This window comes from Pipistrellus hanaki, assembly GCF_964339955.1.
Source record: "Pipistrellus hanaki genome assembly, chromosome: 6".
NCBI classification, from domain to species: domain Eukaryota; kingdom Metazoa; phylum Chordata; class Mammalia; order Chiroptera; family Vespertilionidae; genus Pipistrellus; species Pipistrellus hanaki.
Window position 1 is genome coordinate 36,111,324 of NC_140508.1, and position 17,351 is coordinate 36,128,674.

At 37.5% G+C, this 17,351-nt stretch overlaps 1 protein-coding gene across 1 annotated transcript in view; it reads left to right on the forward strand.

The window, feature by feature from the left end:
- ITCH (itchy E3 ubiquitin protein ligase) overlaps nt 1-7,286 on the forward strand; it is a 75,118-nt gene extending 67,832 nt beyond the window's left edge. Inside the window, exons 24-25 of the mRNA XM_084888549.1 lie at nt 1,787-1,859; nt 4,533-7,286. Of these exons, the coding sequence (XP_084744675.1) occupies nt 1,787-1,859; nt 4,533-4,632 (173 nt within the window). The 3' untranslated portion in view covers nt 4,633-7,286. The remainder of the gene's footprint in view (nt 1-1,786; nt 1,860-4,532) is intronic.
- The last annotated feature ends 10,065 nt before the right edge of the window (nt 7,287-17,351 follow it).

Below are 17,351 nucleotides of genomic sequence, written 5' to 3' on the forward strand. Positions count from 1 at the left end.
GGTTTTGGCTGATAACTATTCTTAAGCATTTATTGCTCAGTAGTATTTGGATTTGTCTAAACTTTTGAATTATTTTGTAATTCTTACCTGGAAATTTTAAACCCTTCAGCTAGACCCCACATTTTAACTTAGGATAGCAGTTTTCTATTTGTAACTCTGTTTGTTCATTCAGTCATTTGGCAAACATTTTTGTGTCTCCTACGAGCCAGGCACTGTTGATTGTATTATACAATATATGTGTGTGTGTGTGTGTGTGTGTGTGTGTGTGTATATATATATATATATATTTTTTTTTTTTGTATTATACTATATTTTTAATGATGTGTTTACCTCTCTTCCCTGTTATACCTGGAACTCCTTAAGATACAGGTCCATATCTTCATCTTTTTATTGCTGGCACCAAGCTCAGTACTTATCACATAGTAGTCACTGATTGTGTTGTTTTGAAATGAATAACCATGAGAATATTTATTTTGCAACTAAACAATAAAGTAGAATCAAGCCTTCCTTTAACACCAATGTTATGTCAAGTACCACCAGAGGAGAGAAGAGAAGTTGTGATTCCTGAGTGTACTTCAGCTGAAGCAGAGGGTCAGAATTAAAAGAACTACGAAATTTTGGGTATAGTGTGGAACCAGTTTAAATGCCTTTAAAAGCCAGACTAAAAAAGTTTGGACATTACTCTAAGGATATTGGAAGTTATGGGAACGTTTTGAAGAGAGGAAACTTGCTGAAACTGCATTTTAGGAAGATTTGATGGAAAAGCAGAGCATGCATGGTAGAGCCCTAGCTGGTGTGGATCAATGGTTGAGTGTCAGCCTATGAACCAGGAGGAGGTCACGGGTTCGATTCCCTATCAGAATTGTGGGCTCAATCCCCAGTAAGCAGTGTGCATCAGGCAACTGATCAATAATTCTCTTTCATCGATATTTCTCTTTTCCTCTTCCCTTTTCTTTGAAACCAATAAAAAATATATTTTTTTAAAAATAATAAACTATTCTTTAAAAAAGAAAAAGATAGGAAAGAGCCTGAAGGTAGGAAGAAAGTATTGGAGCAATGATGAAAAATTAATCTTAGCCGAGACCGGTTTGGCTCAATGGATAGAGCGTTGGCTTGGGGACTGAAGGGTCCCGGGTTCGATTCTGGTCAAGGACATGTACCTTGGTTGCGGGCATATCCCCGGTGGGGGGTGTGCAAGAGGCAGCTGATCGATGACACTCCCTCATCGAGGTTTCTAACTCTATCTCTCTCCCTTCCTCTCTGTACAAAATCAATAAAATAAAATTTTAAAAAAGTAAAAAAATAAAAAAAGAAAGAAAAACTGATCTTAGGAGATGAAAGTAGAGATGAAAAAGAGAAGATAAATGCTAGAGAAGTTCCAAAAGTGAAAATTGTACTCAAAAGATGAGATAAGAAGAAAGAATGTCAAAGATAATATGTTATAAAATATGGAGAAACTGTGGCATGTAGAGAACATGGTTGGGAAGTGTTAGGAAGGATAATGAGTTGCTTAGTCTGCTGAGTTTAAGGTGATTGCCAGACAACCAAGTAGAAAATATTCAAGGGGTGGGGACTCTTGCACTTAGGCACATCTTTTTGGAACACCCTATATTTCTGAGCCTCTCCCCCCAAATTTTTATTCAATTTAGTAGACTTGGGATAAGGATTGTAGTTTTATGATTCTAACAGTTTCTTTGGTGATGCTGATAATGATGCTGCTACAGTGGGGATTACAATTTGAGAACTATTATATTATTAAACTGTTAATGGTTTCACTATGTTTCAGGGAGCAACGGACCTCAAAAATTCTGCATTGAAAAAGTTGGGAAAGAAAATTGGTTACCCAGAAGTCATACCTGGTAAGTAAAATCAGAAAAAGTAGAGAAAACAGCTTTTTCCAGTTCTGTAGATATTAAAGCCTATTAGAAATGAAATATTTCCCCATTCTATTGAATTATTCTTAACAGCTTTTTTGAGGCATAATTTACTAAAAAAAACTTACCCATTTTATTTAATGATATTTAGATTTACAGACTATAATAGTAACCATCACTAAAATCCAGTATTAACGTATTTTCATCACCCCCAATTAGCCCATTTCCAGTCAATCCCTTTTCCCACCTCTGAGTTGTTTTTTAAATGTGATAGTTGGAAAACTTTTAACTTTTCTTTGACGGCACAGGAAGAAATCAATTCTAGGTAGCTGTTGGGAGAGCTACTTTCTAGTATGATCAGAAATATTTTCTCATAAATGCCATTTTACCACATTTTGGAAAATGTACAAAACTGAAAACCAGCTCTAATCTTTATATGTTAGAATTCGACCTAAAGCTCAGCAGTACTTGGACTTCATTTTGTGAGACATTTTCTGTGGGTATATGTGGACTCTGATGTTTTCCCCATCTGCCCTTTTTGTTTTATTGTTTGTTCCTTTACATTTTCATATACATATGTGTATGTGTGGTTTTTAAAAAGTAACAACTTGCCCTGGCTGGTTTGGCTCACTGAATGGAGTGTCGGCCTGTGGACTGAAGAGTCCTGGGCTTGGTCCGAACAAAGGCACATGCCCAGGTTGCAGGCATGGTCTCCAGTGTGGGGCAAGCAGGAGGCAGCCGATGGATGATTCTCTCCCATCATTGATGTTTCTCTCTCTCCCTCCCTCTCCCTTCCTCTCTGAAATCAATAAAAAAAATTTTTTTTTAATTTAATTAAAATAAAAAATAACAATTTGACCCATTTGTTGAAAATCAATTGGCGATAAATAGACTGGCTTATTTCTGGATTCTCAATTCTATTTCCATTGATCCATATGTATATCCATAATGGCAGTACCACATTGTCTTGATTATTATAACTTTGTAGTAAGTTTTGAATTTAGGAAGTATATGTCTTTCAATATTTTCAAGATTGTTGTAGCTATTCTGGATCCTTTGGATTTTCATGTGAATTTTAGGATCAGCTTGTCCATTTAAGCATAGAGGTCAGTTGGAATTTTGATACAAATCACTTTGAATTTGTAGATCAGTTTGGGGGAATATTGCCATCTTAACAATATTTTGTCTTCCTATCAATGCACATGGATGGAATATCTTTCAAGACTATTTATTTAGGTCTTTTTGATTTATTTCAACAATGTTTTGCAATTTTCTATTATGCAAGCCTTGCATTTCTCCTGTTAAATTTCTTAACTATTTTATTCTTTAAAAAATGTGTGTGTGTGTGTGTGTGTGTGTGTGTGTGTGTATACTATATATATTGTATATATAAGTATATATAAGTATATATATACTTGTGTGTACTATATATATATATATATATATATATATATATATATAATATATATTATTATTTTATTGGTTTCAGTAAATAAAAGGAAGGGAGAGGGAGAGAGAGAAACATCAGTGATGAGAGAGAATCACTGATTGGCTGCTTCCTGTACACCCCACACAGAATTGAGCCCGCAACCCAAGCCTGCAACCAGGCATGTATCCTGACCAGGAATCGAACCATGACCTCCTGGCCTACAGGTCAACGGTCAACCACTAAGCCACGTTGACCAAACTACCATATATTTATCCTTTTTTTGAAGCTAGTATGAATGATATTGTTTTTGTACTTTCATTTTAGATTTTTTTTTATTGCTAGTGTATAGAAATACAATTTATTTTTGTATACTTATCTTGTACATGTGTTTTGAATTGACTTCTTTCCCTTTCTTTTTTATTTTGAAACCTAGAACAGACTGTGCCATTACACTGTTGTGAACATCTTATCTCAGTCACACATGAGAATCAGCCTCATTATAAGTTACATGTTTCCATTTGTAAGAACTAACAAAAGTAATAATTGTAAATTTATTTTTCCTTTGTGGGTAGTATTATTTCTTCTTTTGCCAAATATTTAGGCCTTGTCCTAAAAATATGGCAGAGGGCTAAGGCTTCAGAGCAGCTTCACTACTTGTTACCTTGTGAAAGTGATGATAATACGGCCCAAAATTAGAAGATGCCCTTTAAAAACTCAGCAGCTAAGAATAGGACAGAGGTGTGTTCATTCAATAGGAGCAGGGTATAAGATATTAGAGCAGAACATTATTTCTTCCAGTGGTAAATTAAAACCTTTTTTTTTTTTTTTTTTTATTTAAAGCCTTTTGATAAGAGACCTATGGCCTACAAAGCCTAAAGTGTGTACTATCTAGCCCTTTACAGAAAAAAGTTTGCTGGCCACTGGTCTAGATGAGGGTAGGTGGGGGAGCATGAGAAGACCAGCGTTTTACTGAATACCTGCTGAGCACCAGGCACTGTGCTGTGTATATGCTTGTTTCTTCTTCATTCTAACCTGATAGATAAATACTGTTTTTCCTATTTTTCCAAAGTGGAAACCAAGACTCAAAAATGCAATAGCACTTATTCAAAGGCCCAGGGATAGATCCAGATTAAACCAATTTTGCCTGACTTTAAAAACCAATTTTGTTATATACTACACTGCCCATTCGTTTCTTTGTATAATTTTTTTCTCATAAACAATTCTTTAAGTTTTAACCGCCTGGACCTACCACCCTATAAGAGCTATGAGCAACTGAAGGAAAAGCTGTTGTTTGCCATTGAAGAAACAGAAGGATTTGGACAAGAGTGACTTCTGGGAGTTTGCACCACGGAAGGACGAGAACTTACTTGCAATGTTTGTCCTTTTCCTTCTCTGCTTGTTGCACATCTTGTTGTAAAATTGGACTGTGACTGTTTAGAGAGTTATCTGAGTATAAGTAAATTAATGTTATCATTGAGATTTATTTACCAGTGATTCTGGACTTTTATTCAACATTTCCAGAAATCAGATCTGCAAATGACTAGTCAAAACCTTAACAAGATATTTAACACATCATTGAAATCTGACTTGTCTTATTCCACTAGATTGTTTCCTTAATTATGTATATGGGAATCAAAAGTCTCACTCTTCCTTTTACATCCTAGAACAGTAACAAAAGCATTTTAAACTCATGTATCTGTACTCTAAAACACTGCCATCCTGAAGCAGATTTTATGTGAGTGAAAGGATTGCCTCATTCAGAAATTATCGGTATGAAGGGGGAGATCAGGCTTTCCCCAACCCTACATTTATTTTGTTTCTTATTCCACATATGCCAGGAAATGTATGTAGTATGGTCTCTAGACCCCTAGGTTTTTTTCCCTCAGAGTCAAGACTCTCTGCCTTTTTGTTGGTAGGGGGTAAAAATGCTATTGCTTTGTCTTACAGAGCGAATGTCTGCCAACTACCCTTCCATTACATAAGCCTGAACTTTGTTAATATATGGCTATGAAAATTAATTAAGCCTCTATAAAGACTTCCCATAGAGATGAATTCTCATATTGAAATGTAGTTACCTGCAAGATTTACTAGAGATTTATGAGATTAAATTAAGAGATAATGTAAGAAAGTAGACTTTTCCAATTCTACATAATGCTTGATTATTCATTTAGGGACCTAGAAATTTGTGTGAAAATGTATAAATATCACCCAAAAGGCTTTCTGCCCTATATTTTTAAAATACAGAATAGTTATATTTTAAGTAGTCCCGGCCCTAGTTCTATAGGGCTTGGCTATTTAATATTTTTATGGAGAAAACATTTAGTTCTGGAAAAGGTAAATGCTTGTATATATTTTTGCAACCTGAGATCTCCCTTACTCCATTTCTTCCTTTAATTTAAATGGCCACATGTATATGTCTTCCCTGCTGTGTTAGGAAAATGGGGGCTGGATATCCCAAGAATAAGAGGTTTTATTAAAAAAAAAAAAAAAAATACTGCAAATAGCAGACACAAATATGTCCAAATACATCTTAAATTTTGGAATAAACTGAACATTTGGAAATAGATTTATTGTAAGTGTTTAATTTAGAGCAATTTCTTAAATCTGAACTAAATTGCTTTTAGAGTTCTTTTTCTTTGTGAGCATTGTAAATGCCAATAAATTCTGTTAATTTTTTTTTTTTTTTTTTTTTTTTTTACTGCATGTTATGTTGAAATAAAAACAAAGTAAAATGAGCAAATTGCCTTATTCTTCTGCTCTTTGGGGAGGTTGGGGGAAGCAGCATTTCACAGCTTAGGCAGTAAGGAAGGACCTCACTTGTTTAATCAAATAGAGTGCTTTAAAAATGATCTAGCCACTCATAATAATGAATTCCTACTCTGTCTTTATGATCTCATATCGTGCAGAAGAATCTAATTTTATAAGACTTACAATAACTCTATTTAAGATTGAGGTACTAATTTTTCACCAAGATTGACATACTAATGTCAAGTCATAGAAATTTAAGTGAAATATGACTCACCTCCCACCAAGGTCTCATGCTAAATAAGCTATTTCAGTCAAGCCCACTCTGCTCCTTTTTATTGCCTCGTGGAATTAGACTTCACTATATTTATATCCTTCTTTGGTTTGGATGTAACTCCATCCTTCAAGACTTCTAAGGTTAACTATTATACTTCTATTAAATATTGTTGGTATCTCCAGCCCCCTCTTGGTTTTGTTTTGTTTTCCTTTTAGAATTATTCACAAAATTATTTGTATATATGCTATGCTTTCATTAACTAAAAATGAAAAGCACCACTGGATTGTATATAACTGTATTGGCATTCCTTTTTTTTTTTCCTTTCTTTTTTTCTTTTTTTCTCCTTGAACTGTAATTTCAAATACTCAGGTAACTCTACAAATATCACAGGGAGTCAAGTGCTCTTAATGAAGGCCCTTCAGGGGGCTGCCTCACTTGCATTTCCTTAAAAGATGTAACTTTATAATTAAAGATTTTTGGTCTTTAACTTGCACATTTTTCTGTTAGTCTTGAGCAAGAAGGTTCTCCCTACCTGCATGAAAGACCAGATCTTACAGATTTCTGACTGTTTTTGTAAGTGGCCCAGTTACAGCCTGTCTGTCCTGTGGAGTAGGTAGAAAAAAAACACGAAACTATAAAGACCCACTGAGGTGATAGTGGATTTGGTACCTATTGTGAAGACAACCAAGATGAAAACTTAAGTCAGGACCCCAGCCATGGTGCTAAGTAGAGAAACACCAGTTAGTTATCAAGACTGTCTGTTCTTTGATTAGCCAGTGTGGTTCAGTGGGTGAGCGTCGACTTATAAACCAGGAAGTCACAGTTTGATTCTCATTGATTCCCGGTCAGGGCACATACCCCGTAGAAGGTATGAAGGAGGCAGCCAGTCGATGATTCTCATCATTGGTGTTTCTATATCTCCCTTCCTCTCTGAATGAATAAAAATATATTTTTTAAAAAACTGTTCTCAATAAGCTGTCCTGCTCATTAGCTTCAATAGACCTTTTCCTATGGGGGAAACGAGGTGATCGACCTCTTGCTTAAAATAGAATCGGTTGGAGCATTGTCCCGGGCACCAAAGGGTTTTGGGTTCCATCTCCAGTGCGGGTGCATGCAGGAGGCAGCCATTCAACGTTTCTTTCTCAAAGCAATGTTTCTCTCCCTTCCTCTAAAATTAGTAAAAACATCCTCCGTGCAGACTAAAACTATAAAATAAAAATAGAATCGGGAGAGGCCAAGGCAAGAGAGTTTCCTCAAAGCATCCTACAGGTAAGGATGTGGAATTTCTGAATATGCTGATCTGACTGGAGGACAGAAATGGCAGGTTCTGAGGACACTCCTGTTTAATCTGCCCAATATAAGCAGCTAGAAAACTCTAGCTTCAGTGTGACTAATAAAAAAGGAGAAGTGCCAAAACCGGTTTGGCTCAGTGGATGGAGCATCAGCCTGCAGACTCAAGAGTCCCAGGTTCGATTTCAGTTAAGGGCCTGTATCTGGGTTGCAGGCACATTCCCAGTGGGAGGTGTGCAGGAGGCAGCAGATGATTTTCATCGATGTTTCTAACTCTCTATCCCTCTCCCTCTCTGTAAAAAATCAATAAAATAGATTTCTTTTTAAAAAGGAGAAGAGGTGTCCTCCACAGCATGAGGAAATCTTCTTTGGGGAAATAATTGCTCTTACTGACCATTGGATCACCAGTCCTAAATCCTACAAAGAATCAATCTGGGACTCAGCTATATTGACTGGCTATTTCCTAACTTTTAGGAAGTGTCGGATTGTATAACACCAGAACAGATACTGCTGTCACTCCTAACCCATTTCACTTGTCAATTCCTATGTGTCTTTAGGGCTTCTTTGTGGACAGGATATTTGGGGGTGGGATCCAAAGGAATTTCTGTGGTTGGCAAGGAAAGGAGGATCTTCAGTAGAGATCTCAGACAGTGTTAGTCTCTTAGGAACAGGTTCCCATTAAGCAAAGATGCTGTTGGCAAGAAGATTTCCTCGAGGCATCCCACAGGTAAGGATGTTGGGAGTTTGCAGTCATACCTGTAGATCACTGAAAACAGCCATACTGTTATTTTTCTTCATTTCTGATTCAGACCTGCTTTTTATTTGTCTTCCCTGTCCTAGCAATCAATACCATGCCTCTATTCACTTAGTCTCAGGACAACTGTCAACACTTATTTCTATGTCCCAAACATAGATATGCTTGCTGCATGCAGCCATTTAGTCATCCTAATCATTCTCAGAGAGGGATAATCACCTATGTTTTACAGATAAGGGAATACTCAAAGTCATTAACTTGAAGTGTCCACCGCTATTAAGTGGCAAGAGGGCAAAAAAATCCAGACCTGATTCCAAAGATTGCATGGTTAAATGTTTTTGCTGTATAGCTACTCACAAACTGCAATTCTTGGAGTCTTCTATAACTCATTCAGTTCCATCTAATTGGCTTCCAAATCCTACCAGGTCAGCCTCAAAAACTTGGATCATTTCTCTTAGAGCTGCCTCCAGTGCCACAGCCCACATCCTTACTCCTACCCTTGTTCAGTGTAGCAACCTGTCATCGCTTCCATCCTCTTCCTCCCAGTCCCTCTGTGCTGCCTAAGAATGGTCTGTGGGAGACCTCAGTCTCATGCTTCTTCTGTGCTTAAAACTTAGTGATTCCCCCACTACCTCAGAATAAACTCCAACACTCCACCTGCCGCTCAGAGCCAACAACTATCTCTTAACTCCTCCTTCCCTCTCATTCTGGCTCCAGGCCTGTGAATTGGCCAGTTTGTTTTGCTTCTGTGATTGTGATCTCGTTAAATCCTTTCACCCCTGAGCCTGGTTCTCCATATATTTAAGATGGTGACGAACCCTTGTGTGCTTTATTTTCTGGGATGTTTTGAGGTCCAGTCTGCAGCCGTTAGAGAACAGAGCTGTTGCACGTAGTACAGAGTTCCTGCACACATTTTATTATTTTTATTTATTTATTTATTTATTTATTTATTTTTTACATATTTTCTTGATTTTTTTTTTATTGCCCCCCTCCCTCCCTCCCACACATCCCCTCCCTCCCCATAGTTTTATGTCCATTGGTTGTACTTATATGCATTTATACAAGTCCTTCGGTTGATCTATTATCTCCCCCTGATATCCCTACCCTCCCCACTGTAATTTGACAGTCTGCCTGTTGCTTTACTTTCTCTATATCTGTCTCTTGGTTCATCAGTTTATAAAGATCTTTATCATCCACCGATGTGTGAGGTCATGTGGTGTTTCTCTTTCGTTGATTGGCTTATTTCACTCAGCATGATGTTCTCCAATTCCATCCAGGTTGCTGCAAATGATGAGAATTCCTTCTTCTTTGTGGCAGCATAGTATTCCATTGTGTAGATGTACCATAGTTTTTGGATCCAATCATCTGCTGACGGGCACCTAGGCTGTTTCCAAATTCTGGCTATTGTAGATTGTGCTGCTATGAACATAGGGGTGCATATATCCTTTCTGATTGGTGTTTCTAGTTTCTTGGGATATATTCCTAGAAGTGGGATTACTGGGTCAAATGGGAGTTCCATTTTCAGTTTTTTGAGGAAACTCCACACTGTTCTCCACAGTGGTTGCACCAGTCTGCATTCCCACCAGCAGTGCACGAGGGTTCCTTTTTCTCCGCAACCTCGCCAACACTTGTCGTTTGTTGATTTGTTGATGTTGGCCATTCTGACAAGTGTGAGATGGTACCGCATTGTTGTTTTGATTTGCACCTCTCGGATAATTAGTGACTTTGAGCATGTTTTCATGTGCCTTTTGGCCTTCCTTCTGTCTTCTTTTGAAAATATTCTGTTTAGGTCCATTGCCCATTTTTTAATTGGATCATTCATCTTCCTTTTATTTAGTTGTATAAGCTGTCTGTAAATGTTGGAGATTAAACCTTTATCAGTGGTAATATTTGCAAATATGATCTCCCACACCGTGGGCTTTCTTGTTGTTTTATTGATGGTTTCTTTTGCTGTAAAAAAGCTTTTTATTTTGAAGTAGTCCCATTTGTTTATTTTCTCTTTAGCTTCCATTGCCCTAGGGGCAGTATCAGTGAAGAAGTTATTTTGGCATACGTCTGAGATTTTGCTACCTGTGGATGCTTCTAGTATTTTTATGGTTTCCCGTCTGATGTTTAAGTCCTGTATCCATTTTGAGTTTATCCTTGTGAATGGTGTAAGTTGGTGATCTAGTTTCATTCTTTTGCATGTGTCTGTCCAATTTTCCCAACACCATTTATTGAAGAGACTGTCTTGACTCCATTGTATATTCGTGCCTCCCTTGTCAAATATTAATTGAGCATAGTGATTTGGGTTGATATCTGGGTTCTCAATTCTATTCCATTGATCTATTTGTCTGTTCTTGTGCCAGTACCAGGCTGTTTTGAGAACAGTGGCTTTGTAGTATAGTTTGAAGTCTGGTATTGAGATCCCTCCTACTTTACTCTTCTTTCTCAGAATTGCTGTGGCTATTCGGGGTCTTTTATTGTTCCAAATGAACTTTTGGAGAGTTCTTTCTAGGTCAGTGAAATATGTCGTTGGTATTTTAATGGGGAGTGCATTGAACCTATAGATTGCTTTAGGAAGTATGGACATTTTGATGATGTTGATTCTACCAATCCATGAACATGGTATGTTCTTCCATCTCCTTCCATCTTCCTCTATCTCTTTTTTCAGTGTCGTGTAGTTTTCCGCAAATAGGTCCTTTATTTCTTTAGTTAAATTTATTCCTAGGTATCTTAATTTTTTTGGTGCGATGGTGAATGGAATTGCTTTTTTAGCCTCTGTTTCTGTAGTTTCACTGTTGGTGTATAGAAATGCCATGGATTTCTTGGCATTAATTTTATATCCTGCTACGTTGCCAAATTCATTTATTAAGTCAATTAGTTTTTTAATGGAGTCTTTTGGGTTTTTTATGTACAATATCATGTCATCTGCAAATAAGGATAACTTTACTTCTTCTTTTCCAATTTGGATGCCTTTTATTTCCTCCTCTTGTCTAATTGCAATGGCTAGTACTTCCAGAACTATGTCAAACAGGAGTGGCGAGAGTGGGCATCCCTGTCTTGTTCCTGTTCTTAGAGGGAATGGTTTTAGTTTTTGCCCATTGAGTATAATGTTGGCTGTGGGTTTATCATATATAGCTTTTATTATGTTGAGGTATGATCCTTGTACTCCCACCTTTTTAAGAGTTTTTAACAGGAAAGGGTGTTGGATTTTGTCAAATGCTTTTTCTGCGTCAATTGATATGACTATATGATTTTTATCTTTCAATTTGTTTATGTGATGTATCACGTTTATTGATTTGCGGATATTGTACCATCCTTGCATTCCTGGAATAAATCCTACTTGGTCATGGTGTATGATCTTTGTGATGTTCTTCTGGAGTCGATTTGCTAGAATTTTGTTGAGGATTTTGGCATCTATGTTCATGAGGGATATTGGCCTGTAATTCTCTTTCATTGAGTTGTCTTTATCTGGTTTTGGTATTAGGGTGATGTTGGCTTCATAGAAGGAGTTCGGAAGTGTTCCTTCCTCTTGGATTTTTTGGAATAGTCTGAGGAGGATAGGTTTTAGTTCTTCCTTGAATGTTTGGTAAAACTCTCCTGTGAAGCCATCTGGCCCTGGGCTTTTGTTTGCTGGAAGCTTTTTGATGACGGTTTCAATTTCTTCCCACGTCACTGGTCTATTGAGATTTTTAGATTCTTCCTGATTGAGTTTTGGCAGTTTGTATTTTTCTAGGAATATGTCCATTTCCTCCAGGTTGTTTAGTTTGTTGGAATAGAGTTGTTCGTAGTATTTTGTAACAATCTGTTGTATTTCGGTGGGGTCTGTTGTTATTTCACCTCTTTCATTTCTGATTTTGTTTATTTGGGTCCTCTCTCTTTGTTTCTTGGTTAGCCTGGCTAGAGGTCCATCAATCTTGTTTATCCTTTCGAAGAACCAGCTCTTGGTTTTGTTGATCTTATGTATTGTTTCTTTGGTCTCTATGTCATTTATCTGTGCTCTGATTTTTGTTATTTCCTTCCTTCTGCTTACACTGGGCTTTTCTTGTTGCTCTTTTTCTAACTCTTTGAGTTGTAGAGTTAGTTCATCTGTTACCATTTTTTCTAGTTTTTTGCAATAGGCTTGTAAGGATATGAACTTCCCTCTCAAAACTGCTTTTGCTGTGTCCCATAGATTTTGGATTGTTGTGTTTTCATTGTCATTTGTTGCCAGGATGTTTTTAATTTCTTCCTTGATTTCTCTGGTAACCCAGTCCTTGTTTAATAGCATGTTGTTTAGTCTCCATGTATTTGATTTCTTTGGATTATTTTTATTGTAATTAATTTCCAGTTTTATGCCACTATGGTCTGAGAAGATGCTTGATATGATTTCTATCTTCTTGAATTTGAAGAGACTTTGCCTATGTCCCAAAATGTGGTCTATCTTTGAGAATGTCCCATGTGCACTTGAGAAGAATGTATATTCTGTGGCTTTGGGGTGGAATGTTCTAAAGATGTCAATTAATTCCATCTGGTCTAGTGAGTCGTTTAGGATTGATATTTCTTTGCTGATTTTTTGTTTAGATGATTTGTCGAAGGGTGACAGTGGGGTATTAAAATCTCCTACTATGATTGTATTGCTATTAATCTCTCCCTTAATGTCCTCCAGCAGTTTTTTTTTTATGTATTTGGGTGCTCCTGTATTGGGTGCATATATATTTACCAGGGTTATTTCTTCTTGTTGGATTGTACCCTTTAGTATTATGAAGTGGCCTTCATTATCTCTTGTTATGTCCTTCACTCTGAGATCTAATTTGTCAGATATAAGTATTGCTACCCCAGCTTTTCTTTCCTTTCCATTTGCCTGGAAAACTTTTTTCCATCCCTTCACCCTCAGTCTGTGTGCATCTTTTTTTCTGAGGTGGGTTTCTTGTAGGCAACAGATGTAAGGGTCTTGTTTTCTTATCCAATCTGACACCCTATGTCTTTTGATTGGAGCATTTAATCCATTTACATTTAAGGTTATTATTGATAGGTACTCATTTGATGGCATTTTTATTCTATACCCATGTTCCTTCTTCAATTCCTATTTCTTTATTTTTACAGTAGACCCTTTAGCATTTCTTGCATTGCTGGTTTGGTGGAGATAAATTCCTTCAGTCTTTTTTTGTCTGTGAAGCTCCTGATTTCCCCTTCAATTTTGATTGATAGTCTTGCTGGGTACAGTATTCTTGGATTCAAACCCTTCCTTTGCATGACTTTGTATATTTCATCCCATTCCCTTCTGGCCTGATATGTTTCTGTTGAGAAATCAGTTGCTAGTCTGATGGGGGTTCCTTTGTAAGTAACTTTCTGTCTCTCTCTGGCTGCTTTTAAGATTCTTACTTTGTCGTTGTTGTTTGCCACTTTAATTATAATGTACCTTGGCGTCTGTCTTCTGGGATTCATTTTGCTTGGGACTCTGCGAGCATCTTGGATTTGTGTGGGTTTTTTCTTCTCTATCTCAGGAAAGTTTTCTGTCATTATTTCTTGAAATACTTTTTCCACGTCTACCTCAGTTTCCTTTCCTTCTGGAACCCCTATTATTCGAATATTATTTTGTTTTGTAATGTCCCAAAGCTCCCGTAGGCTCTCCTCCTGCTTTTTAATCTTTTTTTCTAGAAGCTGCTCTAATTGGGTATTTTTTTCCATCTTGTCTTCTAGCTCACTGATGCGGTCTTCTGCTTCATCTAGTCTACTCTTGATGCTTTCTATTGAGTTCTTCATAATAGCGATGTCATTTTTCATTTCTTCTTGGTTCTTCCTCAATTCCTGATGGTTCTTCCTCATTTCTTCTTGGTTATTGTCAAATTTCTCTTCCATTCTTTTTAGCCAACCAATAATCATTATTCTGAACTCTTGCTCTGGTAGGCTGCTTGCCTCTGGCTCGTTTACTTCCTTTTCTGGTGATGCCTGCTTTTCTTTCATTTGTTGGGTGTTTCTTTGTCTTCCCATGGTATCTCTTTTCAGGATGTCTGGTTATGTGGTGTTCTTTCTCTTGCGTTAATTTATAGGTGCAAAATACAACACTACCAGGTACAACACGAGAGGCACTTAACAGGAATGTATTTACAATATTAATAACCTCTAATAAAGGTAACCCCTAGCGATAGGCAAATTAGGGTATAGGAGAGAAGGAAGGAAGGAAGGTAAAAATAAAATAAAGAAAAATTAAAAAAAAAAAAAAAAAGTCAAAGAAGAAATAAAGTAATGACAAAATGAAGTTAGAAAACAGGGAGAAAAAGAAGAGAGAGTAAGAGAGAGAGAGAGAAAGAGAGAGAGAGAGAGAGAGAGAGAGAGAGAGAGAGAGAGAGAGAGAAGAAGCAAACTAAAAAAATGGGAAACAAACTATATATATGTGGAGAAAATTGCCATAGATCAACCACTGAGCCCAGCCAATGTCGGTAACAATACTTGGAGATTAATACAAACTACAATACAATATCCACTATTATTAAGTAAGGTTATGATATACAGAAGTCAAAGAAACAAACAAAAACAGAGGATTTAAAAAAAAATACAAAGCAACAATAACAACACTGGAATAAGCATAACAATTTCACTGAAAAGCACAAATATTCACAATAATCAACCTTCACTCAAACAATGAGAAAAGGATAGAAAGTAGAACCGTTTTTTTTTGTGTTTTTTTTTTTTTTTTTAACTAGTTAATATAGTGCAGAGAGTGATATTTATACACTTGTATCAGGGGTTGGAACTTAGGTCTATGAGTATAGTGAGAGCTTTAGCAGGGGGTATACAGAAAGAATAGAGGAAAAACTAAAGCCGGAAAGGGATAGGATAAACTGGAGACTAAAAGGTTAAAGTTTAGTAAGAGAGTGATGGGGTAAAGGTCGAATTGAGATAGGGTTGAATGATGCTATAGTAGAGATTAAAATAGAATGAAGGTTACTCCCAATGTAAAATAAAGACGAAGTAAAATGGTACTGGGGAGGAAAAGAAAAAGAAAAAAAAATTGCAAAATAGCAGTAGTAATAGTGAAGATAGAGATTGAAAAATGTAATAATTGAAAAGGTAAAATCAAGTAAGGAAAAAAGAAAAAAAATCGTTTCTGAAGTAAAAGATGTAAAAAATGAAAATTAAATAAAAAATGTAAAAAATGAAAATAAAATAAAGAATAGTATAATTAGCATAAAATTGTCCAGTAGAGTTCAATCACTTCCTCTGTTATTGTATTTGGTATGCCTGGTTCTTGGATCAGAGAGTCTTGCAGTTCCCAGCATTCCACTGCACCTCAGTTTTGTAAGGTAGTCCTTAATTTTAGGTAGGCTATATCTTAGTTATTTGTGTCCATTTATTTTTGATTAATTAAAAGAAAAAGAAAAAAAAAAAAGAAAAAAAAAAAAAGGCAGTTTGTAGTTCAGCCCTTAGGTGTCAGTGTTACTGGTTTGACCTCCCAGACTTTGGTTGCTCTGGCCTTCTTTCTCTCTGGGGGCGGGCCCTCGCAGCTCTCCCGGGCTACAATATAGGCGGGGCCGCGGCCGCACTGGGGCCGGGCCTCGCGGCGCTCCTGGTGGCGCGCTCAGGGCCGCTCTGGGGGCGGGGCCTCGCTGGAGCAATGGCGCTATCGCAGCCTGAACTCTCAGCCTAGCCACGCAAACTCTGACCTTTCTGTGGGTGGTTGAAGAGCTTCCTTGAATCCACGCGCTTGCTCCGATCGGGGCGCCACAGGTGCTCGATGGACTCCTCGGCTGTGGGTTTTCCAGGCCTCAGAGAAGCTGCTCCCTTCCTGGTAGGGTGGCGCCGCCTTTGCGCCGAGCCCGGAGCTCCGGGAGAAGTCGGGAGTGCTGGCCGCTTGGTCAGGAAAAATTGTCCAGCGGACACTTCCTTACCTTCCTAGAGTGATCCGCTGCCCCTTAGCTGCTAATCAACATTCCCTGAGCGACTCAGATGTTGCTTCTATCTGTTTTGGGACCGGGGTCAGAACAAGTCCATCTGTTCGGTCGCCATCTTCAAGCTCCGCCACATTTTATTATTTTTAAAAAAATATATTTTACTGATTTTTTACAGAGAGGAAGGGAGAAAGATAGCTAGAAACGACCAGCTGCCTCCTGCGCAACCCCTACCAGGGATGTGCCCGCAACCAAGTACATGCCCTTGACCAGAATCGAACCCGGGACCTTTCAGTCTGCAGGCTGACGCTCTATCCACCGAGCCAAACCAGTTTCAGTTCCTGCACACACTTTACACAGCTTTACCGAATGCTAACATCCTGTATAACTTGGAACAGTTATCAAAACTAATGACACTAAACTACAGCCTTAATCAGATTTCACCACTTTTTCCACCAATGACATTTTTCTCAGAATCCTCCAATCTGCGACTTCTTCATTCTTGTCTTTCATGACCTTGACATTTTTTGAAAAGTGCTGTCGGATTTTTTATATGATGTCCCTCAAATTTGGTTTAATGTTTTCATAGTTAAGGTCATAGAGTTTTGTGGAAAAACACTACAGAAATGAAGTGCCCTTATTGCCTGATAACGGGGCACACATCAATCTATATCTCATCACCAGTAATGTTAACGATAATCCTCAGTTGGTGTCTGCCAGGTTGCCTTACTGTCGTCACTATCCAATCCTTTTAATTGTAAATACAGACACCCTTGGAAGGAGCACCAAATCCCTCCCCAGTTAAGAGAGGCTAAAGTAGAATAAAAAAATTGGAATTAGGTCATCTGTGTTGAATTTAGCAAGCTCCAGTGCCTCAAGAAAAAGCATTTGTAAAAAGGGATGCTGAGGCTACTGGAGATAGCACGGGCCAGTAACGGGGCACAAGGTTCACTAAATGGCAATTCCCTGCTAGAAAATCCAGTTTGTGGTCTTTGAGAGTAGATAGCCCAAGAGTGAAAAAGGACAACATAGGGCTTTGGTTTTTTGTTTGTTTTTTTAAAATATATCATTGATTTTTATTTATTTATTTATTTATTTTTACAGAGAGGAAGAGAGAGGGATAGAGTTA